At 42.6% G+C, this 27,728-nt stretch overlaps 1 protein-coding gene across 1 annotated transcript in view; it reads right to left on the bottom strand.

Moving 5' to 3' along the window:
* The window catches only part of usp24 (ubiquitin specific peptidase 24), a 221,375-nt gene that overhangs the window by 34,551 nt on the left and 159,096 nt on the right, over positions 1-27,728 (bottom strand). Inside the window, 13 exon segments of the mRNA XM_085983153.1 lie at positions 5,173-5,268; positions 7,431-7,581; positions 8,357-8,498; positions 11,725-11,849; positions 12,036-12,253; positions 13,189-13,308; positions 16,287-16,428; positions 17,431-17,513; positions 17,602-17,700; positions 21,694-21,822; positions 24,198-24,317; positions 26,602-26,746; positions 26,899-27,016. Coding sequence (XP_085839279.1) covers positions 5,173-5,268; positions 7,431-7,581; positions 8,357-8,498; positions 11,725-11,849; positions 12,036-12,253; positions 13,189-13,308; positions 16,287-16,428; positions 17,431-17,513; positions 17,602-17,700; positions 21,694-21,822; positions 24,198-24,317; positions 26,602-26,746; positions 26,899-27,016 — 1,688 coding nt within the window.

Below are 27,728 nucleotides of genomic sequence, written 5' to 3'. Positions count from 1 at the left end.
GGGACCGGCGTGGTGCCGGTTTATCAAAAAGTCCAGATTACAGAGAGCTATAGTTAAAAGGTACGAGAGCTCTGTACACAGCAACAAATCCAGGCTTCCCTGTTGCTTAGCAACAGGTGCAAGAAGCCCGGCCACAGACCAAGTGTCCCTGTTGCTTAAGTGCAGGAACCCCCGATTACACAGCCAAGAATCAAGAAACGACCACTAATATGAAGAAAAACTTAACTGAACCTACTCCTGAATTTTGCCGGTTAACCGAGATTTCCGGTTGTTTGGGTGCCGGTAAATCGAGAGTTTCCTGTACACCACATCAACCTCATCGCCCTCATCAAAAAACTCAATCAAGTTAGTTAAACACGATTTGCTTTTAACAAATCCGTGCTTGCTTTCCTTAATTAATCCACACTTGTCCAAGTGGCTTAATTTTGTCCTGGATTATCATTTCTAAAAGCTTCCCCACTACCGAGGTTAAACTGACTGGCCTGTAGTTGCTCGATTTATCCTCGCACCCTTTTTTGAATAAGGATGTAACATTTGCAATTCTCCAGTCCTCTGGCAGCACCCCCGTATCCAAGGAGGACTGGAAGATTATGACCAGTACCTCCACAATATCCACCTTTACTTCCCTCAGCATCCTAGGATTCATCCCATCCAGTCCTGGTGACTTGTCTACTATAAGTACAGCCAGCCTTTCCAGTACAGGTTGAGCGTCCTGAATCCGGCAACCTCGGGACCGAGGCGGAGCTGGTTTTCATGTTTTTTCGGACTTCGGAGCGTGTTTCTGATGTTCGAAGTCCAGAAATATCACAACCTGGACTCTGGCGTTTCCGGACTTCGGACATCAGAAACACGTTCCGAGTCCAGAAATGCCTGGGCCGCTCCGCGTAGCGCTGACGTGTTTCTCCGCCCCATCCCTTTTATTAAAGGGGAGGGACACTGCGAGCTCTGCAGAGCATCCGATGGCCCACACTAGGCCACCAGGGCGGCGTGATGCCGTGGCCGCAGCCTGGCGGGAACACTTAGTGGAGCTGTACAGATTGAGGAGGATAAAACAACACTAAAGTTTTATTGCATCACTCGCATTTGTCATAGGATTTTAAAAAAAAGTTAATGGTCCAGATATTCCGATCGCAGGCCTCCTGCGGGCAGAGGCCTGCGATCTGGAAAAATCTGCGCCCTTGCCCGAGGGCTCCCGGGAGGCGCAGAGTTCTGCTGCTGGGCCTCTCCAAACTGACGGTGCGCAGGGCCCACGTATCCCAGAGGCGCAGGTAGTTTGCAGCGCCCCTGGGATCATGTGGGCCATGGGGAGCCAATCAGAGAAGGGAATCTCCCTTCATACATTTGACAGGAAGACCTGTCAATTAGATGAATGGAGATCACCCAAAACATAGTAAAACTTCAAATAAATTTTAAAAATCACATTTTTAAAATTACCTGAAATTACATAAATTAACTATTTTAAACAAAAATTTAAATTTTTGAAAAAAATAATTGAAGTTTTTAACAGGGCTAAAAATAAACTTACCTTTTGTTTAAAGTATTTTTAAATGATAAATCCGTGGAAATTAAAAAAAAAAAAACTTTTTTCAACTCTTATCCTGGTAAAAGCAGCCTGCGCCGGATACCGGCATTTCCGATGTCCCTACGGGTGGGTACACAGCGCGTACCCACCCGTAGGGATCGGAATATCCGGCCCAACGGCTTTTTGAAGTACAGGTTGAGCGTCCAAAATCCGGAGTTCTGGATTCCGGACGACCCTGCCATCAATCGTCCCGGATTCCAGATTTTGGACGCTCAACCTGTACTTCCTTTTAAATCAATTTTTATCCCATCCAGTATCTCAACTACCTCCTCTTTCACCATGTCTATGGCAGCATCCTCTTCCTTGGTAGATGCAAAGTACTCATTTAGTACCTCAGCCATGCCCTCTGCCTCAATGCGCAGGTCTCCTTTTTGGTCCCTAATCGGCCCCACCCTTCCTCTTACTACCCATTTACTATTTATAAAACTATTTTTTGGTATTGCCCAATGTTTTTGAAGAGACTGGAGTGGCATTTTTCACCAGAGAACCATATCCTTACCAATAATGTAACAGAACATGTTCTGCAGCCCCGATCATAGGGCAAGGATTCTATGCAGGAATTAAGGCAACTTTAAAAAATACATCCCACAACTCAGGACTTATGGAAATAACAGAAAATGCTGGAAAAACTCAGCAGGCCAGGCAACATCCGTGGAGAGAAAATAGAGTCGACGTTTCGGGTCTAACCCTTTTTCAAAACTGGAAAGGAAATTAAATAGATCGAAAGGCAGGGCTGGGAGAGAACAAAAGAAGCGAAGAGACTTGCAACAAGTTTAAATCTGTAATTGATGAGTTATTGTTAATGGGCATAATGCGTTAGTGTGACTGATTTCAATTCAAAAGAAATTTAATTATTTTTCTTTCAAGATGAATTTGCAGCTTAGCTTAAGTAACAATATTTTAAATGAAAGATGGATTTCAGTAAGGCTTTTGATAAAGTCCCACGTAGGAGACTGGTCAGGAAGGTAAGAGCTCATGGGATCCAGGGTGCCTTGGCACATTGGATCCAAAACTGGCTTAGTGGCAGAAGGCAGAGGGTGATGGTGGAAGGTTGTTTTTGTGACTGGAAGCCTGTGTCCAGTGGGGTACCGCAGGGATCGGTGCTGGGTCCCTTGCTGTTTGTGGTCTACATTAATGATTTGGATGTGAATGTAAAAAGGTATGATCAGTAAGTTCGCAGATGACACGAAAATTGGTGGTGTGGTAAATAGCGAGGAGGGAAGCCTCAGGCTACAGGACGATATAGATGGGTTGGTCAGATGGACGGAACAGTGGCTAATGGAATTTAACCCTGAAAAGTGTGAGGTGATGCATTTTGGAGGGACTAACAAGGCAAGGGAATACACAATGAATGGTAAGACCCTAGGAAAGACAGAGGATCAGAGGGACCTTGGTGTGCATGTACATAGATCCCTGAAGGCAGAACAGGTGGATAAGGTGGTTAAAAAGGCATATGGGATACTTGCCTTCATTAGCCGAGGCATAGAATATAAGAGCAGGGAGGTTATGATGGAGCTGTACAAAACACTGGTAAAGCCACAGCTGGAGTACTGTGTGCAGTTCTGGTCGCCACACTATAGGAAGGATGTGATTGCTTTGGAGAGGGTGCAGAGGAGATTTACCAGGATGTTACCCGAGCTGGAGCGCTTCAGCTATGAAGAAAGACTGGACAGGCTGGGGTTGTTTTCCTTGGAGCAGAGAAGGCTGAGGGGGGACCTGATTGAGGTATACAAAATTATGAGGGGCATAGATAGGGTGGATAGAAAGGAACTTTTCCCCTTAGTACAGGGGTCAATAACAAGGGGGCATAGATTCAAGGTAAGGGGCAGGAGGTTTAGAGGGGATTTGAGGAAGAACTTTTTCACCCAGAGGGTGGTTGGAATCTGGAACTCACTGCCTGAAAGGGTGGTAGAGGCAGGAACCCTCACAACATTCAAGAAGCATTTGGATGAGCACTTGAAATGCCATAGCATACAAGGCTACGGACCAAATGCTGGAAAATGGGATTAGATTAGACAGGGCTTGATGGCCGGCGCGGACATGATGGGCCGAAGGGCCTCTTTCTGTGCTGTATAACTCTGACTATTTGACAATTATTGAGATAAAGAAATAGTGCATTTGTACAATGGGATAGGAGCACATTATGTCAGCATTAGCATTTCTCGAGTATCTCAGACACTGGATGTCATCGCCTAATAAGATGGTTTGCTACCATTGTGCGTTTGTGTTCTGGCTTTGACTGAATCTCTCGAGGCAGAAGCCTCATGAACCGGAGAATTTAGGTGATAAGCTTTCGTTGGATCTTCAGTTTACTTGGGAAACCGTGTCGCCAAATTACTGTGGCAAGAGGGACTCTATGGCACATGGAGCCAAGTTTTGCTTCATCAAAATTCACTTGAATACATGCTGAAAAGGACCAAGTATTTTGATACACTTGTTTTACTCGTTTCTAAAGTACTGGTGAGTATTAAGGACTGGATTGGTTCAGAATTTGCTGTCAAACGGTGAGCTGGCCGTTATTTAGGCGCAAATGTTACAGCAACTTCAGGCAAAGGGCAGATGTGCGGTTAAACGTGGATATCCAAAAGTTGCTGTCCAAGTTGTGCCGCGCCGCCGTTAGCATCGCGGAAACAGCATCTCACTGCCTGCCTCACTACTGAAATGCATTGAATGGCACGAAGTTACTGTATTTGCGCAGTAGATAGGAACTAAACTCGCCACAGAAAGTTAAATCTTGTCATTTCAAGTCTAAGTACTCTTTTGACGAGGTGGCAAGTGTTAATTACTACCAAACAAAGTCTCTGGCACTGAAAATTAACTATTACAAGTGTGGAGTCTCATTACTTCAGGTTTTAGTTGTTGGAGAGTTTTAAAACGTAAAAATGTTGAATCTTTTAATTTTCCTTTGTCTCTTTTTCCTCTCTCAATTCAATCTTTCTTTCCCTCTCTTTCAGTACCTGATTTGACATTGAATTCACCCACTCTAATTTACACTCCCATCTCAGTCCTTCCACTGTTTATTTCACAATCCTGTTGGTTGCCCTGTTCACTCTGGTCCCAGACGTCATGTTTCCCTTGTTGCGCTGTTATCAGCCCACACTTTCAACAACTTGCCACACAAAAACATTTAAAAACGAAATATGCAAGGGCAAGTATAACTAACAGCAGATGCTGTTAGATGCTCTGCTACAGCAAATTATGGCCCATTGTTATTTTTGTCTGATTTGCCTTTTTGCTATTGTATAGTTTGACTTACCACAATAAACTTGACAAATGAATTCTTTCAGTCTGAGCAATGTGCTGTTTTCTGATCTGTGTGATACAGCTGACAATTTCCAATGCATACCCCATAGTATAACGGTCAATGTTTCCCCTGCAGCATATTACCGCATATACTTCAAGCATCCAGTTAAGATTTGTAATAAGCATGGGCTTGCCCATGGGAGCCAACTTTTTGCATTGAACACGAGTAAAAAGTACTAAGAAATTTAAATTATAAGTTAGGTGAAAAGGATCCAGTTCCCACATGGATGCCACAGCTAACCAGACCAACCTCCCCAACAGTATCTGACCACAGAAAGGACACTTACTGCATTGAGTGAAATCAAGGAAAGCATGAAATTGAAGTAGTCACTGTTGAAAACATCCCTGTTTTTCATGAACTTCAGGTTCTCATCGCGCACCATCTATTAGAGACAAAAGAACACGCAGACTAAATGGGTGGAGCGGTTTCCATTCAAAGATGTAATTTGCAGTTGTTCTACTACCAACACAGCAACGAATACTGTGGTTCTACCATTAGAGGGGGGTCTGGAGAATTAATCAGCATTTGCTTAAAGTGACAATTAGTAAACATACACACACAAAGTAGGATGTATTATTTCACAAATTTACCCCCTTTCAGGTACAGAAATGGTCTTGGTTGCAGAGCAGAAGAAAAATCTCTGTCAGGGCCAAAAATGCAACTGTAATTTCATATCCATGGTGAATGAGGGATACAAAACTAGGGGCCATAAATAGAAGGTCGTCACTAATAAGTTCAATTAGGAATTCAGGAGAAATGTCTTTATCCAGTGGTTAGAATGTGGAACTCGCTACAGCAAGGAGTATTTGAGGCGAATAGCATAGACACATTTAAGAGGAAGCTAGATAAACAAAGTAGTAGAAAGGAATAGAAGGAATAAGCTGATGGTGTTGGAAGAGGGGTGGGAGGAGGTTCATGTGGAGTATAAACACTGGCATGGATCAAAGTGGGGCTGAATGGCCTGTTTCTGTGCTGTACATTTTATTTAATTCTATGTGTTCCCAATATTACTTATGCATTGAGAAGGACAAAGCAAATAAAATATTCTGAAATTGTGAAATGTCTGGAAGATAGTAATTAAGACATTTTCAACATTAAAGAAATCACTTTAAAACAGTGCAACAGACTTTAAATAAAATTAGCATTTTCTGAAAAAAACAAATCATAGTAGGTGAAACCCCCAATTGATCAGTTACAAATGAATAAGCCAACAGTCTGGTCTTGGGCCTTAACAAAACAATCTGTCTACAGTTCACATATTTGCCCAAACAAACATCATTTAATTACTTTTTTATCCTTTGATCGTTACATGCATTGCAACAGGGTTGGTACAATCCATGGCATATTCTCAGTCAAGTGTTGTTTACTTTTGATATGACCAGGTAGAGTCTGCACTTCACTTTGGTGCATAGACCAAGTTAAAAGCAAACACAGACATCTAGCCCAGCGGGCACCGGTTTTCACCAATTTTTCAACTTTAACGGTTCTGTAGGTAGTTTTTCCAAAGTATACTTTATCATCCACTACAACCTTAATGGTAGCAAATAGTTTCAAAAATGTTACACAGTTGTAACAAAAACTTTTTGGTTAGCATTGAAGTTTAAGCATAACCTGTGCTACTATATTTAAAAAAAAGGATGTTGGGGGATTAAAAACTTAGTCACAAAGGGTATTGCTCAAAAGGAACAGCTAGGAGCTGAGAGACCAGACAGGCTGGCTGCAGTAAGCTTTACACGGTGCAAATAATTGAGAAGAACACAATTTCAGATTACCTGGCAAGCAGATTTCATTGTCTGTTTCAGCATATCTGTTGAACGATATATATATGGGTGACTTTATGCTGTGAAGGGTCAGTTTCAGCTTTCCAATCAGCAAAAAAAAGTTGTGTGTTTAAAATTGTGTTGGCCAGCAGAGAACCGAGGCCAGTTTGAAATGCAGTACATTTCAGTGAGAGAGGCAAGCTTTTGTTTTAAAATCTATGTAGAGAGAAAATATTGGTGGCATATTTATTATTTTATGTATGAAGGAGAATAGTAAAGTGTATATTTTATATCCTATGTTGTTCATAAACCGGTTTTATTTAAATTAACATTGGTTTACTATCAGAATCTTGGCCCGATCGAGCATATAGTTACGCCATTTTGTAAAGAGGAGAATCATTTTGTAGTGTGATATGCATTCTAGTAGCTACAACAATGAGTACACTTCAAAAAGTACATCGTTGGTTGTAAAGCACATTGGGATGTCCAGAGGTCAGGAAAGGCGCTACATAAATGCAAGTTTTTCTTTGATGCGCAGAGTTAAGTGTTCTCTGTTGCAATTTGTGGGTTTTTCTATTGTTTACCTACATATTGGGCAGCAAAGGAGTCCATAGGGCTGCTTATAGGAGTAGCTGATAATGCTGAACCCAGAAAAGCCCCAAAACATGATGGCAATTATTTTTTTCAAAACCGCCTTCAAATGTGTACTTAGCTGAATAAACGTGTTATGATCTTTGACTTCAGTTGAATATTAGGACTGCTTCAGTGGTCAGCTCCTCCTTACCTGGTAAATTCGGGTTGGCAACTTTTCCACAAAGAGTCCCTTCTTTTCTCCCTTCCTTACTAGCTTAGTCAACAGAGAAAGGCGGTCGTTGTTTGGCCTATGAGGACGAGGTGATGACTGAGGTGAAACCTCAGGTGAAGAGGGAGCTGACCTACACAAAGCAACAAAAAATTGTTCTCAGATATACAACACACCTTGGAGGCAGGGTTAAACTCCAACACCAGTTCCAATTTTGCAAATAAGTGCATGATTCTTTTGTTAAACTGAAGAAAACAGGCTACAAACAAAAAATCTTATTCTGATGTGCACTTAGTCTGGTGTTCTCATACTCAGAATACACAACTTACAAGGTAATTTAGGAAAATAAAGTCCACTGAAAAAGCACTTGTGGAAAAGTCGACAAAGTCACGTAAAAAGAGCAAAATACGGTGGCTGCTGGAAATCTGAAATAAAAACAAAATGCTGGAACCACTCAGCAGGTCAGGCAGCATCTGTGGAGGGAGAAAGAGAGTTAACATTTCAGGTTGCTGACCCTTTCAGCAGAACAGAGTTTCATCAGAACTAATGAAAGGTCACAGACCTGAAACGTTAACTCTGTTTCTCTCGCCACAGATGCTGCCTGATCTGGTGAGGGTTTACAGCATTTTCTGTTTTTATTCTATTTTTCCAAATCAGCTCACTTATCAGATTCATGATGAAAATACTGCTCACTATTAAAAAAAGTGAAGTACCAACAGGGAATAATGGCAATAAATAAAATTCATACTATTTTGCAGAGGAACTTACTAGCACACCTTCAGGAGATAAGGGGATAAAACACAAATGAAATACCAAAGGTGGAGTGGTGACTAGGTTCAGAGTTACAGGAGTATTATTAATATGGCCACAGACATGATTTGTGGAGTGTTCAATAAGACTTTACTTACAATGTCAAATCCTCTGCCTCCTGCCGAACAACACTAACTCGGCTTTTCTTTGGTAAAACTGGAGAGTTTTGGTCCAACATTCGTTGGTAAAACAACATGTAGGCATTCCAGTATCGGCGACGGACTTCAGGATAGGGGTTTGCTTTAAAAAAGTGAAATGCAATCTTGATAAACAGTTTGTTGCATTAATTTAAACTAGTATGATAGTTCACTTTAAGGGTGCTACTTAAAATATTCCAAATAAAAAAAGTTCACCTTTTTAAAAGTAAACATTCCAAGGCATTAACAAAAATTTGTCTTGCGTTCTGAATGTAAAAGTTGGCATCCCTAGCAGGTCACTGTTGAGTTTCAGCTGTTTTGATAATCTCTATATTTTAATTCAGTTTTGAGATGTGGGTGTTGATGGCAAAGCTGGAATTTATTGCCCATTCCTAGTTGCCCGGACGGCAACGGTTTAAGGGGATTTCACAATGCTGTTAGATAAAGTGTGCCAAGATTTAGATCCAGTGATGGTTAAACCATTGAGTGTCATGGAGAGGTGGTGAGGCTCTCTCTTGTTGAAGATGGTCATTGCCTGGCACTTGTGTGACGCAATTGTTACTTGCCACTTATCAGCTCAAGTCTGGATGCTGTCCAGGTTTTGCTGCATGCAGGCATAGACTACTTCAACATCTGAAAATGGAGCTGAACACTGCTACGCAATCATCAGGGAGCAATCCTGGAACTCCCTACCTAACAGCACTGTGGGAGTACCTTCACCACACGGACTGCAGCGGTTCAAGGCGGCGGCTCACCACCACCTTCAAGGGTAATTAGGGATGGACAATAAATGCTGGCTTTGCCAACGATGCCCACATCCCATAACAAATTAAATAAAAGCCCCACTTCTGACCTTATGATGGAGGGAACGTAATTGATGAATCAGCTGAATCTGGTTGAGCCTGAAACACTGCCCTGGGACACTCCTGCAGCAATGTCCTGGGACCGAAATGATTGGTCTCCAACAACCACAACTATGATTGGGCAGAAGCATGGCAGATGCAATATAACGTGGATAAATGCGAGGTTATCCACTTTGGTGGCAAAAACAGGAAGGCAGATTATCTGAATGGCAATAGGTTGGGAGAAGGGGAAATGCAACGAGACCTGGGTGTCCTTGTGCACCAGTCGCTGAAGGTAAGCATGCAGGTGCAGCAGGCGGTTAAGAAGGCAAATGGTATGTTGGGCTTCGTAGCGAGAGGGTTTGAGTACAGGAACAAGGATGTCTTGCTGCAGTTGTACAGGGCCTTGGTGAGACCACATCTTGAGTATTGTGTGCAGTTTTGGTCGCCTTATCTGAGGAAGGATGTTCTTGCCATGGAAGGAGTTCAGCGAAGATTCACTAGGCTGATACCTGGGATGGCAGGAATGACGTATGAGGAGAGATTGGGCCGATTGGGCTTATACTCGCTGGAGTTTAGAAGAATGAGAGGGGATCTCATCGAAACTTATAAAATTCTGACAGGCCTGGACAGACTAGATGCAGGAAGGATGTTCCCGATGGTCAGGGAGTCCAGAACCAGGGGGTCACAGTCTAAGGATAAGGGGTAAGCCATTTTAGGACAGAAATGAGGAGGAATTTCTTCACCCAGAGAGTGGTGAACCTGTGGAATTCTCTACCACAGAAAGCAGTAGAGGCCAATTCATTAAATATATTCAAGAAGGAGTTGGATATATTTCTTAAGGCTAAAGGGATCAAGGGGTATGGGGAGAAAGCAGGGACAGAGTACTGAATTTGGATGATCAGCCATGATCACATTGAATGGCGGAGCAGGCTCAAGGGGCCGAATGGCCTACTCCTGCTCCTATCTTCTATGTTTCTATGATTTGGGCGACTGGAGATTTTTTCCCCCTAATCCCCACCGACTTCAGTTTTACTCAGGATCCTTGGTGCCACACTCGGTCAAATGCTGCCTTGATGTCTGAACTTATCCTGATGATTCTTGATCCTGTTCATTCTTTTCTTAACCAGATATTCTTTTTCTATTTTTATTTAAGATGCACAGAGGGATGGGAAGACAGAGTGAGGAGAGAAACCCGTGTTTCTGTAGTTTAAACATCACAGAAGCAATTAATGTTGATAAACAGCAGATGGGAAATGGGGCTCCTTAAATTAGTTTACTTTTCCCCTCTTCCCATTTCTCTTGCCCCATTCTTCCCCCATTCTTCCCCCCTCCCCCCCCAAGTTTGCCATTCTGCAAAATTGCAAGCAACCAGTTTGCAGACCTACGGCAATGCTGTTCTGTAATCAGCTACTAGGGAGCATGAAAAACAGCTCTCGAGATGATCTGGTCCCTCCAATTTTCCCTGCCGATGGGGGGATTGCCTATGCATGACAGTATATCTGAGGTGGGTGGGGCACAGGAAGGAAGAGAATGAAGAGGAATAAAAGAATCGCAGGTGCACACTATGTCCGACCACTCGATCACACCAAGTACTTCCTGTAACTGAAAGCTCGCTGCTCCAGACAGTGATCATATCATTAATGCTTCCAATAGGTAGCAGAGTAGCTTTGACATTTACAAGACTCGGCTGGTTTACAGTTATACAAACCCTCAAACTTTTTTAAACTCTCTTTTTCCTTCAGTGGCATTAACCTATTTACTTTATTAGGAGGTTTTAATGGGGTCCAGTGTTCTACGTCATTTAATAGTCAGGTGTGATGTGAAATTGCTTTAGGCGTCAATAATAGCACGGCGGCATAGTGGTTAGCACTGTTGCCTCACAGCGCCAGGGACCCGGGTTCGAATCCGGCCTCGGGTGACTGTGTGTGGAGTTTGCACATTCTCCCTGTGTTTGCGTGGGTTTCCTCCGGGTGCTCCGGTTTCCTCCCACAGTCCAAAGATGTGCGGGTTAGGTTGATTGGCTATGATAAATTGACCCTTAGTGTTAGGGGGATTAAATACGTGGGGTTACGGGGATAGGGTGGGATGTGTTGATGTAGGGGTTACGGGGATCGGGTGGGATATGTGTTGGTGCAGGCTCGATGGGCCGAAATGGCCTCTATCTGCACTGTGGGGTTTCTGTGATTCTGTGAATTAGGCTGGAATTTCAGTGGTCCTGTGCTATCCCATCGTCACACTGCCAACAATTTTTTTTAAATAAAAGAGTGCCACTAAAAAATGTCAAAACAGATTTGCTTTCATGCTTTGTACCACCCTTGTTATCTGTGTCATTGATAAACTGGAACACTGGGGTTTTAATGTTTTTTCCTATCTTGTCTTTCTAACCTCACCGTCAATTTGCCAAAAGCCTCTATTCGGCAGAATTAATGGTTTAAAAAGGAGACACAAACTCCTCAGGACCTTGTGAGTTCCACACCAACTTACATTGATCATAGACTTTAGGTCTGTACTCGCCACCGAAACATTCAAACTCCAACGTCTCATCATTTAGATCAAACTCTTCCACCACTGTGTCATTGAATTTGTACCATTTCCCTTTGCCACCAGCCCTGCAGAATCAAAAAGTAGTAAGTAAGCCCAGAACCAAAACAAACCAGCCATGCAGCAAGTTGCTCATCAGCTCCAATCAGTTGCAACCCTGCGAAATTCCTTTATGTTTATATTTTCAAATTAACAGTCCACTGCAAGCAAAGAAAAAATTCAATTTCTTAAACAGTTACATATTTTTCACTCGCCTCCTGTCCTTGATGAAAGAGTAATAGTGTCCAGCGTGTGCCTGGCCACTATGAACAATCACTCCAACCAGCTCGTAGTTTTCAGTTGGGGCGCCTTTCTTTCGAGGAGAGCCTCCCATGTGATCGCCTGCTTTGCCATTTTCACCATGTTCTGAAGAGTGCTCTTGCCGTGCCATTCCAGACACTGTATATGGCTCCATGTTTAAAAGCCAAGGAAACTAGTAAGATAACGGGGAAACAAACGGAGATGGATTGTCAAGCAGGCCTGCATTCATGCAAATTATAAATATTGCTATAATAAACCTATTAGTAACAAGCATAACACAGTGGACAAATGTATTGACTCAGTAAGCAATTAAATTCTTAACTCGCATCGTCTCTGAATAAAATATCATAGAGCCACAGACTATTTTGTGGCGCTGTGTTCCCTCAGAGATTTTGTTACAGCTGGTCTTCATTTGTTTTTTGATTTTTGTGAAGTGAAGAAGCAGACACTATTTTCCAATTTCAGAATGAATCGAGGGTGGTGAAGGGAAGGACTAAGATTCAATACCCAAATGGAGATTTTACATAAAGCAAGCATAGAAGAACCAGCTGCTTGTATATCTAGGACGAGGCACCAAATTTTTTATAAAGGAGATTTATATTTTTGGGTTTTGCGTTACTTATTCTACTTTGACGTAATGTCACCAGTCACTCCCATTAGCATCCGCTATGAATCAGAGCATCTGCCCATTACCACGGTCAATTATATTTCATTGCTTTGTACCAAATACTTTGAATAATCTGCCAGATAGGACACATCTATATACAATAGCTCCAATCAGACTGTTCATATCAAGGCCCTCTAGAACTACTCTAGCCTTGCCAAGTGATGCGAAAGAGCCAACGAGTAATGCAAATTCCCGCGCTTGCAGAAAACAGCTAGTAATAACGGATTTAAACTTGTGCGTACTGTTAGTAATAAAAAAGCAAATCAGTAATTTAGTAAGGACAAAAATACATTTGGGTCAGATTGACCCATGATTTTGTTCATTTGGATGATGACCTACTCATTTGTATATGGAAGTTGATTGAATGAGGAATGATAACATTGGTTTTTCCATTTTCTATCCCCTTAAAAAGAGTTAGAACTATACGGCTACACATTTACCCGTATTTGTTCATCGTACTTGATAGAGCGCCCACTTTCCCAGTCAAATCCGAATCTCATTAAATGGATGACTAACACACTGGGTAGAGACTTGATGCACATTCGCTTCACTGTTGTCCTCTGGAAGAAAAAAAACACAAAAGAACATGGGGCTAGAAATTGCCCTCCTTTGCCTCTCCTGTTATTGCCTCTGGAGGGCGATAACAGGGCGCTAACGACTTACCGACTGGGCGCGGTGAAAGAAACGACTCCCGCGAAATTCAATTGGGGGGGGGGGGGGGGGGGGGGGAAATAGCGCCGGCGGTAAAACTTACCGCCTCGATCTCATGCGTAGGTCTCAACAACTGCAGCTGCAGGAGGCGTTGTGACCTCGGCCGGCCGCTTGGGGAGCGGTAATTACAGGGATTGGTGGTCAGGTAGGCCAACATTTTTTCTCACCTATTTGTGCTTTTAAAAAAAAAAATGTCATTGCCACAATTGATCAGCTCTGCACTCAGTGCTTGAGGCTGCTCCTGGCGGATTGCGGGTGCCGTCGTCGACCCATCCCCAACCTTACCTTTAACTGCTGTGAATATTGGCCCTTCCCTTTAAGGCAGGGAAGGAGCCTGCGAATCCGGCAGCACGGCACGGAACATTGATCAGTGCTCTGCCGATACCGCCCCCTCACTCCCTTTAGCGCTCTAAGGGAGGTGGTAGCGCTTGATTTAGCTCCACTTCCCTCTTGGAGCACTACAATTGAATTTCGCGGGAGCCTTTCATCATTAGCGCCTGCTGATAATTTTTCCACTTCTGAAGTGTTAGCACCCAAACGGGGCTATAATGAAATTTTCCCCCATAGTGTATAGCAACAGCTCACTATACCAGAGGAAAAAAATCCACACAGCATCTAGTCGCTATTTTGTTAAATATATCTGCTGATGGTTGTTATAAAAGGGAAACAGAAATGTGGCCATTCCCATTTTCAAACGTGAATAGAGGAAAATTCAGTTCCATAATTCAACAAATCTTATACCATTGTGGAATCTTTACAATAACTTGCATTTACATAACATGGCAAGGAGGCTTAATCAGACAAAACTGGATGCCAAACCAAAAAAGGAGATAATGGAAGGGGTGACAAAAAGCTTCATCAAAGAGGTGGTTTTGAAGGAGGAGAGGTTTAGGGAGGAATTCCAGAATGTGGGGCCTACATGGCTGAAGGCATAGCAGCCAATAGTGGGCTGAAGGGAGGGAGGGATGTACAAGAGGCCAGAGTCGGAAGAATGGGCGGTTGTAGGAGGTTACAGAGAGGGGGAAGGGTGAGGCCATTAAGGAATTCAAATAAAGAGATGAGAATTTTAAAGTGGAGGCATTAATGCAGGTCAGCAAGGATGGGGAGATAGGTGAATGGGACCTGGTGCAGGATAGGAAATGGACAGCAGAATTTTAGATGAGCTGAGGTTTATGGAGGGTAGGTAATGCGAAGCTGTCCAGGAGAGCATTGAATAGTCAAGTCTGGAGACGACAGTGGATGAAAGTTTCAATGGTAGATGGTGTTAGGAGGGGCGGAGGTGAGTGAAAGTAGGTGGTCTTTGTGATGGAGAGGAGATTGGGTCACAAGCTCAATTAAAATTCAATGACATATGTCAACAGCATAAAAAGAAACCAGAATTGTTACATGTGGTTCAACTGCTGAAACCCTGCAAGGTGGAATTGCCAGAAAATGACAACAAAGTTTTCTTCTGTAGGCCTCACAGGATTGGCTGTTTTAAATATTTCTTCCCTGGATTTCATATATTTTTAGTATAATATCACAACTGTTTTACCAATAAGCATATGGAAAAGGAGCACTTTTTCTGCGACTCATTACAGAGAATGACTTGACGTCTTGTGAGATCCTATGCCACAAAACATCTTGCATGATGTGGCTCTATGGAAATTGAAACGATACACAGCAAACACTATAATGACAATTAATAACATTTGTTCAAAAAATATCAAAATTCATTATAAATACAAAATGGTTTGCAAGAAATTGTAATAGAGCAATCCAATCTTTCCTTCCATGTTTAAATCATATCTGATGGTCACAGTATAATCAGTTTCTGACTCCGTGAAAGCACTTTCCTTTTTTTAAACTTATAAAGAGGGAAGGCTGATATATGTTGGGGTATAGGACCCCAATATTGTTTTGCAAGAACAGGGTGAAGGGAAACCAGGGCTTAGTGTAGGACAGGATACAGGCGGCTGTATTTTGGGCTAGTTGACATTTGTAGAGGAGACCAACAAGGTCGCTGGTCAAATCGCGTCTAGAGGTGACAAAAGCATGTACATGGGGTGGTTTAACACTTATCAGACAATCTGATGAAAGGTTATGTCTGAACGCTAACCATCTTTAAGATGTAGACTGACCTGTATGTTTTTATCTCTGATATCTGGCAATTGCTTTTTCTTGTCTTTCTCCCCATTTTGCCTCATCGTGTACGACCCACAGTTGTGCTTCCCACATTATATCAATCACCAGGATTGCCCATTTCCAACTGTGAAACACTGACAACCTCCACCCCATATCCATGCTTTTGTCACCTCTAGGCTCGATTTGACCAGCGACCTTCTTGCTGGTCTCCCATCCTCCACAAATGACAACTGGTCCAAAATACAGCCGCCTGTATCCTGTCCCACACTAAGCCCTGCTTGTTCTTCACCCCGTTCTTGCAAAGCAATATTGGGATTCTATACCCCAACATGTTCAAATTTGAACTCCCCATTCTCTTCAAATCCCTCCATGGCCCTACCTCTGCAGCCTTGTGTCCTCTCACAATCTTTGGTCTTTTAAACTAAACAAATCCAATTCTACTGCTAAAATGTACAAGGCTGCCAGCACCCAAACTTCAGTTACGGTTCTCACCATATCAGGATTTAAACTTCTAGCCATTTGTTGCTGACTTTCTTGCATTCAATTCTGGAAACGGTCACAAACAGTTTTTGGTGCAAGGTCCACCACTGGATAACATTAAGGTAATCTGTTTGAAAGTCCCTCATTTAACTCCTGATCAATGTAAACTGCTACGCTCAATGGTTACAAAGACTGACGAGTTCAAGCATTTCAGTAACGCTACCTTTTCTTTACACTTCTCACAGTAGTACGCATTGCCTCCTTCAAGCACCTCGCCTCTCACAAACTGATCCAGCGAGATCTCCAGGCTTTGGCAGGATGTCACTCCCAGGTTCAGTGCCATGAATGCTTCCTCACGCTCATATCTACAGGGAAAGTTGATTAGAAACTCAAATTGTAATGGAGTACATCTACAATCACATTTAGCTAGCATGTTAGCTCTGAAGGTAACAAGTTTTGAGGATTTATCTTATTCCATTTGTTAAAATCAAAGCCCTATAAAATTTGACTACATACCTTTGGCACACAAATAAAAGTTGTCACCCAACCGGGGAACGACTGAGATTTAAGAGTACTTAGCAATTTACAACAATTCTTTTGAAGGAGGTGGCAGCAGAAGAATGATTTGATACAGGTGGACAAGCTTCAAGTGCACTAGGCTGGAGGAAAATCAAGAGGTACTTAGGGCTGGAAGGGAACATTGAAGGTTCAACTGCACTCAATAAACTGTGCCAAATTTTGATCTTTATGAAGTGTTTTGGGTCATTTTATTATGTTAAAAGAATTACATAAATGTAAGCGGTGTCTTGGAAGTAATACTTTTTATCCACAGTGGCTAAGTGATGCCATGCAAGCCCAAAGCAATTTTGCTACTACTGCCCTGTAAAGATTTTCCCCAACCACTGAGAAAGGTATTGGAATGAAAATAATATTAAAAAGGCATGTAGAACCTTATACTCAGGCTGGTAGCAGACAAGTTCCTGATCATGAATGTGCTATGTGCAGGCTGGCCAAAGAGAGGAGCTAAAAATGTCCAATGGAGGTTGAGCATCCTTCACCCCCGCACCTCCCAGACCACTTAGCAGTTACCTTTAGAGTGGCTTAGTAGAAGCTTTAGAGAATGTTGCTTACCCCAAGATGAAATGGTCTAGGGTGGTTAGATTTATTATTTTTTTTAAATTTATTTTTTTTATTTTTTTTTATTTTTGTACAATAATTTCATCCTCCACACTCAAAAGCCTTGCAAAGATTAAGTTGCAATATTCTTCTCTACATAAAATCTTCAACAATTCATTACATTTTAGGATTAGTTTTCTGTTTCTTGAAAAACATGGTTGTTAACCTATGTGGGGGAAAAAGCTACTGACCTGTGAGGACAATCTTTGCAGATCTTCTGATCAGAGAAGATGCCCTGGAAAGTGTTCTTAAAAAACTGTTCACGTCCAAGTTTCTGTCAAGACACAAAAGTATTGTGAATTGCATCATGAAAACAAAATACAGGAGAATCTGGATATGTCCAAGCGATGTCATGCACCTACCTTAAGATGTTCATCCAGCTGGTCTATCAGACTGGTAAAAAACTCATACGCATCTTGTTGCTCACGCACATACAGCTCCTTATTCCACATTTTAAAAATCTGAGGAGAGAATAAGTAGGTATTGCAAAATTAAAATATGCAATATTTGCTAAAGTTCTCAGTGCAATTTGCAAAAATATTGTCTGGACAAGTGTCTATTTTATAAGTTACACATGTACATTTATTTACTTTCCTCCTTCTCTTCAAAACACATTGTAACTCAGCAAAGACAGAAGATAGGCAAACTGTTTTCTGGTCTCTCCGTGCATTCAGTTAATAGCTGGTTTGCAACTGGGATTCATTCAAACTTTCTTTCCTCTCAGCAAGGACATGGCTGAGATTCAGAACTCCATGTAGGAACAATTGGAGGTGCAAGAACAAGCCATGAAATGGGAAAAAGACATTTGAGTTATTGGAGTGAACTCACATTACAACAGTGACTCCACTTCAAAAGTACATCATTGGCTGTAAAGCGCTTTGAGTCGTCCGGTGGTTGTGAAAGGCGCTATATAAATGCAAGTCTTTCTTTAAATAGATTAAAGGGTAAGACGGTAGATCGGCACTGGCAGACATTTAAGGAGGTATTTCATAAATCTCAGCAAAGGTATATCCCAGTGAGAAAGAAAGGCTATACGAGAAGGATGCACCATCCGTGGCTAACTAAGGAAGTTAAGGATGGTATCAAACTGAAAGAAAAGGCAAACAATGTTGCGAAGATTAGTGGTAGGCCAGAGGATTGGGAAATTTTTAGAAACCAGCAAAGGATGACTAAAAAATTTATAAAGAGGGAGAAGATAGAGTAAACTAGCAAATAATATAAAAACAGGCAAGAGGAGCTTTTACAGGTATATAAAAAGGAAGAGAGTAGCTAAAGTAAACGTTGGTCCCTTAGAGGATGAGACTGGGGAATTAATAATGGAAAAGAGAAATGGCAGAGACTCAACAATTATTTTGGATCGGTCTTCACGGTAGAAGACACTAAAAACATCCCAATAATAATAGATAATCAAGGGGCTATAGGGAGGGAGGAACTTAAAACAATCACTAGAGAAAAAGTACTAGGCAAACTAATGGGGCTAAAGGCCGACAAGTCCCCTGGACCTGCTGGCCTGCATCCTAGGGTCTTAAAAGTGGCTGCAGAGATAGTGGATGTGTTGGTTGTAATCTACCAAAATTTCCTGGATTCTGGAGGGGTCCCGGCGGATTGGAAAACCGCAAATGTAACGCCACTATTCAAGAAAGGAGGGAGACAGAAAGCAGGAAACTATAGACCAGTTAGCCTAACATCTGTCATTGGGAAAATGCTGGAATCCATTATTAAGGAGGTAATAGCAGGACATTTAGAAAATCATAAGACAATCAAGCAGAGTCAACATGGTTTTATGAAAGGGAAATCGTGTTTGACAAATTTGCTAGAGGTCTTTGAGGATGTGACAAACAGGATGGATAAAGGGGAACCAGTGGAGTGGTGTATTTGGATTTCCAGAAGGCATTTGATAAGGTGCCACATGAAAGGTTACTACACAAGATAAGAGCGCACGGGGTTGGGGGTAATATATTGGCATGGATAGAGGATTGGCTAACTAACAGAAAAGAGAGTCTGGATAAATGGGTCATTTTCAGATTGGCAATCAGTAACTAGTGGGGTGCCACAGGGATCAGTGCTGGGGCCTCAACTATTTACAATCTATATTAATGACTTGGATGAAGGGACTGAGTGTACTGTAGCCAAATTTGCTGGTGATACAAAGATAGGTGGGTTAGCAAGTTGTGAGGAGGACAGAGAGTCTGCAAAGGGATATAGTGAGAGGGTAAAAAATTGGCAGATGGAGTATAATGTGGGAAAATGTGAGGTTATCCACTTTGGAAGGGAGAATGAAAAAGCAAATTATTCAAATGGAGTGAGACTACAAAATGCTGCGGTACAAAGGGATTTGGGGGACCTAGTACATGAAACACATGCAGGTACAGCAAGTAATCAGGAAGGCTAATGGAATGTTGGCCTTTATTGCAAGGGGTATGGAGTATTGATATACCTATCAATTCATCCAATGAAAAGCGACGAGTTAAGACAGTAACTATAGGTTTTTATTGGCTAAACAACAGAGCCCACCCTCGTGGGTGATCGGATCCAACAAGGAGGAATACCAGCCAGTCGACCACCTTTATACCTGGGCAAGTAGGTGGAGCCATGGGCGGAGTCAGCAGTGGTCAGCCCAGGTATAACAGCGTGACAAGAGACGACCTCGTGTAGCGATACAACAGTGTAAACAGTGATAACCATAGTGTAACGATATAACAGTGATAACCATAGTGTAACGATAGTGAACGATAAAAGTGGTTTACCACAAGTATAAAAGTAGGGAAGCTTTGATGCAACTTTACAGGGCGCTGGCGAGACCGCGCCTGGAGTACTGCGTAGTTTTGGTCTCCATATTTAAGGGAGGATATACTTGCATTGAAGGCAGTGCAGAGAAGGTTCACTAGGTTGATTCCTGGGATGAAGGGGTTGATGTATGACGAAAGGTTGAGCCTATACTCATTGGAGTTTAGAAGAATGAGAGGTGATCTTATTGAAACATACAAGATTCTGAGGGGGACTGACAGGATAGATGCAAAGAGGATGTTTCCCCTAGTGAGGGAATCTAGAACTAGGGGGCATAGTTTCAGAATAAGGGGTCGCCCATTTAAGACGGAGATGAGGAGGAATTTCTTCTCAGAGGGTCGTGAATCTTTGGAATTCTCTACCCCAGAGAGCTGTGGAGGCGGAGTCATTGAATATATTCAAGGCGGAGATTGACAGACATTTGAACTACAAGGGAGTCGAGGGGTATGGGGAGAGCGGGAAAGTGGTGTTGAGGCCAAGATTGGATCAGACATGATCTTATTGAATGGCGGAGCAGGCTCCAGGGGCCGATTGGCCTACTCCTGCTTCTTGGGCTCTTATGCTCTTTCAAGGTCAAACAGTCCACTGACATGTACGGTATAGACTTACACAAGACTAGTTGCTGGGAGCAGATACTGGAAGCTGGCTGTACCAGTAAGACTGCACCTCAGCATACCACTGCCTGCCTGGAGTAGTAAGGGAGAGAGATAATTTCTTAGCTTGTCCAGTGAGTTATTCAAGCTTTTAAGTGGAGTTCAGTGTCAGCAACAGTGTTTGTGGAATCATGGCACTGACCTCTGCTTAGTTTGAAGGCTCTCGCTAATCAGAATGAAGGCTAGATGTCACTGCAACCCAACACATTTTCCCCTTTGCTGCACAGGCCGAGTATCAAGCCCCATTCCAAGATTCAGGTCCTACTAGATTTGCTCACATAATTCTGTCTGACATTTCAGTGCAGTACTGAGTGAGTTCCGTGATCACTACACAATAGGGACTACACTTCAAAAGTAACTAATTTATTGTGTAGCACTCAAACATCCCGAAAATGTGACAAGGTGCTATGTAAGTTCAAAATGTATTTGTATCTGAATTCTTCTCAGCTGCGTTTGTTGTTTTGACAAATCTAAAGGTCATAAATAACCTACAAGCTCACAATTAAATTAATATTTACCCATCATTAAAATTCACATTCAGAGCCCAGACCATTTGTATTTTCTTCATGCCTCGGTGCCAAATCAATATTCCTCTACTCTTGCTGCTTCAACCTAGTGCACATTCACTACAATTGGTGACAGTGTATTCCACAAGTTAACAGTGTTATGTAATTGCTCAGTTACATTAGGTTTGAAATTTCCTTAGCTTTTCCAAACAGTTCAGGTTTCTTTTCCTGGTTTGGCACATAGAACTACTCCCACATCCATCCCAGTGTTCGGCATCTGCATGTGCCAGGGTCAAGGGTGTGTGACGATTAGAAAGCATTATCTGGAGTGTTGGGCAAGACTGAAACTAGGCTTCTCAATGATCTGTCTAAGATGAGATGTTATTACTTAAACACATACGTCTCAAAAGATTTGTCAAACACACTTCAAATGTATATTACTGAAGAAATTGTCCAGTCAATTAAACACTGAAAATAAGACTACACTATATCATCTCAAGTTTCTAACCTTCCAGAAGGTCTCTGGGACGTAATATTGCAATTTGCTTTCCATCAAGTGCCCAAAGAGGGACTGAACCTGATAGAATACATTCTCTTCTGGATTCTCATCATCGTCATCATCTACTGACAGCATTGCCTGTAAGAAAAAAAGGGGGGGGGGATAAAAAACTGAAGGTGAGAAATCTAAACCAAGCCCTTAGTATGATTTTTTTTCCTGTTTACTAATGTGCAGAATCTATTAAAGCACACTAAGGGCATCATTCACTTGAGTCAGTTCCTTTTGTTATTTATTCTGAGGATGTGGGTGCCGTGGCAAGGCAGCCATTTTATGCCCAGCCCTAGTTGCCCGAGGTGGTGGGCCTTGCTTGCTAGGCCACTTAGAGGACAGTTAAGAGTGAACCACATTGGTGTGGGACTGGAGTCACATTTAGGCCACACCAGCTAAGGACGTCAGCTTTTCTTGGGTTATTTGGAACAATCTAATAGCCTCGGTCATTTTTACCGATACCAGCCTTTTTATTTATTTCCAGAAAAAAAAACGAACTCAAATTTTAAACTGCCATGGTGTGATTTAAACTCACATTCTCTGGATTACTAGTCCAGTGACATAACCACTATGCTACCAAACATATTGGAGGAAACGGAGAAATTATTTCTGCAAAATATGTTTTTCTAATCTCCCCTGATTAGTTGGCAACATGCACTGATCATAGTTACAATCCGTACAAGGGACACACCGGTGAAGCATTGAAGGAAAAAGATATAAACACATCTTAGTTGTAAGTTCCTGCTTCCCCATCATCCTTCTGGAAACTTGTGAACTGACCAGGGAGCAGCTCCACTGACGTTGGTATTTAAATGATCTTGAACTTTGAAGTCTGACACTGATCAGTATCCAGAACAAATCATGCACCAATCACAAGTTAATAGTGTGGAGACAGTGATTTGAATTCATGGATAGCATCAGAAAGTGGTTCCCTGGTGGGTTTGATACCCAGTGTCAAGGTGGCTGTTGGCAGTGGAGTGCATGCATTGAAACTGGATCTTTTTCTTAGAGGTTTTTTCCCCCCCCAAATGCATTTGCACCAAAGTACGTTTAAGATAGATTAAAAGTATGAGCCCCATTACTTATTCAGGAACTGGCAATACATCAGCATACTATTTCAGCGATTTACATATAAATTACCGTTTTTAATAATTTTTACACACCGTTTCCAAATCTAATTCAAAATAAGCATTTACACAAAACCAGGGCATTAACTGCTCTGAAATACATTCACCCAAAGCATTATTGGTCCCAAAGAAGTTGTGAATTTTCTCCTTCCCTATGTGGAATTACTTTTGTTTAGTGCCTCCCTTTGACAACCTGCCCAATTAGAAAATCAATGTGTTGGGAATCATAGGCACAAACCCAGGTCTTCCCTTCATTGAAAAATTTTCACTCAAAGATGAGGGATGTTAGCAGCTACAAGGTATCACGTGTAAGCACCAAGTATTCCCAGCTCAGATACATCACCATTGGATGCAGAGTAACGTGTACACTGCTCTAACTTCAGTATAGCACCAGTGTGAAATTTTCATTTCTTACACCAACCAACATGGTACCATGGGCCCATGACCACTAGGCGGTGGGTCAAAACATTCCAAAATTAATTCCAGATTCTAGCAAGTTTTAAAAATTGAACTGGAACAAAGTGAACATTGGTTTTATTAAAGCATTAAGGAAGACAGTGAAGGAGGGTACAGGAAACTCTTTGGTATCCGGCACCGACATGTTGCCAGTTGATCAAAAATTCCAGATGACGGAGGGGGTTATCTACCGAGGCTATTTTTAACAAACAAAAATAAAAAAATCAAGAAATGTGCAGTAAACAGTAATTGGGTACTCACCTACAGAATGTTGTGTTAAATGGATGGTGGAAGATGCTTGATTAAGTACAGTACTGCCAGTTGAGGATAAAGCAATGCAATGACTACCAGCAGCGTGGGAGACACACAGTACCCTTGTAAAATGGCGGATCAGAAGAGACTACCGGCAGCGCGGGAGAGTCAGACTCCTGTTACAGGGGTATTGAGGTGTTCCGACTTCCGACAGCGCCAAGAAGCAGAGTAGTGGCAGTTTGGAGAACTAACCCCACTGACGAACTCGGCCACCGCGGGAGACTCGGACTCGGCAACATTGCCGGTTATTGAGGTGTTGTTTTCGGAGTGAGAATTTTGCCGGTTAATAGAGAATTCCGGATATTTAGGTGCCGTTTAAATGAGAGTTTCTTGTATTTGATTCTGCAATTCCTGAATCACAGTGCCCAATCTTGTCTGCACTGTCAAGGAGAGGGAGAATCATTCCCCTAGGTCTCGTCTTCATCTGCTAGCTGGTGTCCCAAGTGCAGCATTGAGCTGAAAGTGTCATCTGCCCATCTGGATAGAGAATGGCACATGACTCAGCAGATCGAGAGAGAGAGAGAGATCAATAAGGAGGAAACAAAGAAAAAAAGTTTAAAATGCCATTACCTCTGGTAACCCAGGCTGCATGTAAAGTTGCTGGAATACTGCATTCATATAGCATGTGGCTCCTCCATTCTTCAATCCCACAAACCCAGAGACAGAGCGGCTGTCAACAGGCGGCAAGTACTAAATACAAAAATTAAAAATCAGATCTCTTCCAAGTGCAGATAATAAGTTCTGCAATTAATTCAGTAACAACCATGTAAATACATAACAGTCCAAGTAAACAGGAGTTAAAAAGCATCATAAAATTGATTGCGGCATGACAAGTAAAACTGCGTAACAGCCACATAAAAGAAAGCATTTCCTGCAGAACAGCTAAATTTTTTAGCAAGGCAAGACTTCTATGATAAAAGTTTTAAGATGACAAATCGGAAGAATAAGAGGGTAATGTAAAAACTTGGGAGAAATTCAATGCAACCACTCCAAAACAATCCTTTGAACTTTAAAATGCACCACAGTCAGAATTTACTCTGAGGGCTAAGCAACTTCACTTTACAAAAAGCATGCGCTGTGATCTACAAACAAACAAACACAATATGGAAAGGAAAAGGGGACTGCAAGGACTTCAGCCTGAACTCATTGTATTTCTATTTTCCAGTTTTGTGAACAATCTTAATTTTTGTGCAATTCAAATATTTGTTTAGTGGTAAACATCTGTTCGATGGTGTTGACATTGCAGAAGTAAAAAAAAAACTATAGTTACAGCAGAGAACATGAACGCCTAGGCCTAGAAATTTAGTTGCTTGCGCCACCAGTTTGCGCCCAAAGAGGCCACTCAGAGGCTTTAGCGCCACTGGCCACAACCACCGCGATATTTAGCGGGGCGCTAATGGCGGCGTTAGCCTGTAGCGCTGTGCCGCCACCGATGACGTCATCGGTGTGCGCAGCGCCCCGCTACCGCCCCGAGCGCCATATTAGGTCGCGGCCGCCTCTTCCGCGCCAGCCGCAAATAGCGACCGGTACACAGGGGCCTACCTGTGGCGGTAATGGGGCGAGTTAAGGTGGAGGTGTGGCCGGCCGGTTTTTCGGCGGCCGCCTGCCCGCACCTCCGTCCCCGGCCTCCTACACCTCCCCCCCCGCGGCATTGCCGGCTGTTTCCCGAGAGCCCGGCACTTCTCCTTGGTGCCGGGCTCATTTGCCGGCACTCGTGAGCGGGGCTCGCGCTGTTGCAGGCACCTCCCCCTTAACAGTGGGAGGAAGGCCTGCAGTACCGCAGCCTGCCGTGCCGCAGCGGGTGGCGCTGCGGCACTTGCGCGCCGAAATTCAGTTTCAGCGCCCCAAGCGGGGCGCCTAAAGCCTTGTTTAGCGGCCGGCTTCCATTTGGGGCGCTGAAACTGAATATCCCGATGGCGCAAGTGGCTCCGCGCGCAGCGGTAATTCCGGCGCCCAGGCGAGCTTGGCGCCCCAAACTGAATTTTTAGCCCCTAGTTTCTTCATTTTTTTTGATTAAAGATTATTCCTTGTTTAAATAGTTCCCTGCTCTATTTAGAAAATGGATGATAGCACCTGTTAAAAGTCTATCCCAGTCGCAATCTGTTTGCTCAAGAACCTAAATACTGAGAAAGGTTTAATAGAGCAAAGGAAGGAGATTAAAAACTAAAAGAGGTGTATGTAAAGTACATTAGCTGTCGCAAGTACTTATTCATGCTGCATAATCCTAGTGGGCATAAGAGATGAAGGAGTCCAAAGATGTGCGGGTTAGGATGATTGGCTATGATAAATTGACCCTTAGTGTTAGGGGGATTAAATACGTGGGGTTACGGGGATAGGGTGGGATGTGTTTTGGTGTAGGGGTTACGGGGATCGGGTGGGATATGTGTCGGTGCAGGCTCGATGGGCCGAAATGGCCTCTATCTGCACTGTGGGGTTTCTGTGATTCTGTGTCACATTGGGGAGCAGAAAAGACTTAATATAAGCAAAGTCATTGATCATAACTACAGTGGTAACATTTGGTATCTTATTAGTGGTCAGTGCTGGAGTGTGCTGTGCTGCAGATTGGGAAGATGTATGCTCCATGCCGGTATTAACCACATGCTGATGAGTTTCTGCTTCCCCTCAAGGAGTAAGGTACAACAGTGCAGAACAGAGACCTAAAAGCAACAGTTTTTTTTTGTTTTTGTTTTTAAATAGGGGAAAAGATTCCACCCTGAGGTGATTAACCCAACATGTTGTGTCTTTTTCTTTGTATTCACTGAAAGTTTGGAAAATGACATAACTGACCCGGGAATTAAGGAGATGGCGCCTTCATATTAAAGTGGCATAAATAGAGCAGGGTAGCAGCCAGGTGAGAACTACCTGGTCAAGAGTTACCCAGCCAGCAGCACTTGGGAGACATTTATCACAGCATTATACCATATTAGCTATTACTAGGGGGAATGAAATCAGTAAGAGCCAGTACTTCACTTACCTCAAACTCCTTTGTAAGTGCAGGGTCAAACTGGTGGTGCATCGAGAGAAGCTCATTGGAGATAAGCTGGAGGTTACTCAAAGAGCTATCTGCTAACATAACCAGCACCTCATAAGCAGCAAGACGACTATTGACCGTACTGCACCTAAAAATAAAGAGAGAGGCTGGATGATGTCAGCATTTATCACTCAAGCATCAGGTGAAATCTAGCCCAGGCTGATGTGACAATAGTTCTGAAACCAATCAGAGTAAACTGCCTGGTTGTTACAAGTGTTAAAAAGAACTGGTCTTACATACTTTGGATGGAAATCCTGTTGACTAATCGAGCAGCTCCCAGCTGGACTGCTGCTGGTCAAGATGATTTTCGAAGCACGGAACAGGAAGTCTTCCATCAGCTGTTTGATTAACGATGGTCCTGCATAAAATAAATCAGTTCACTAATACCAAGAGCTGTTCATCCCTTGTCTCGTTTCAAAAAAAGCAAAATAAATATCTGATTAGGAGTGGAATTAAAGGTTATTGGAGATATAAGCATATTTGGGTTATGTGACATCTGGAGCAGGGGTGCAGTGGAGATTTAGGAACCAATAGATACTCATTTTTCATTTGACTGAAGCAGAACATTTGTTCAGGAGGTTAAACAGGCAGCTAGTACACATGGTGAGGGAGACTGCACACAATCTGTGAATGAGCAGGATTGATGGACCAAATGTACTTTTCTTGTTCCATGCTTTTATGATCTTAATTCTTTGGCTCTATGAACATAGAATGCCAAAAGGAAATGCAGCTCCACTTCCACAGTCAGCTGAGGAGCAGAGATGGAAGTGGACACTATTTTTAGGATGAATTGTGGTTGTCCTTAATATTGACATGGAAGCAGGCATCAAAAGCAGTATTTTTGCCCATTTGAGTTGGAGTGCAGTGACTAAAATAGTGCCGAATGATATTTATATCCCATGCTGGTAACGTAGGTTACCTATTTGGATAATTTTTCCATGCTCTCTTCATGAAGCTGGACACAATGAGATGTTCCACAAGGAGCCCTTCCCTTAGAGCGAGTACAAAAGTACTAATCATATGATTTAGACACATACCAAACTTGGTTTAAGTCCAAGATCAGAACGGTG

The sequence above is a fragment of the Somniosus microcephalus genome, chromosome 3 (genome assembly GCF_052327205.1).
Source record: "Somniosus microcephalus isolate GS21.2 chromosome 3, FLI_Smic_1.0, whole genome shotgun sequence".
Lineage (NCBI taxonomy): Eukaryota > Metazoa > Chordata > Chondrichthyes > Squaliformes > Somniosidae > Somniosus > Somniosus microcephalus.
Note: the sequence above shows the minus strand (reverse complement) of the source record. Positions and strands in the feature narration are given on the sequence as shown.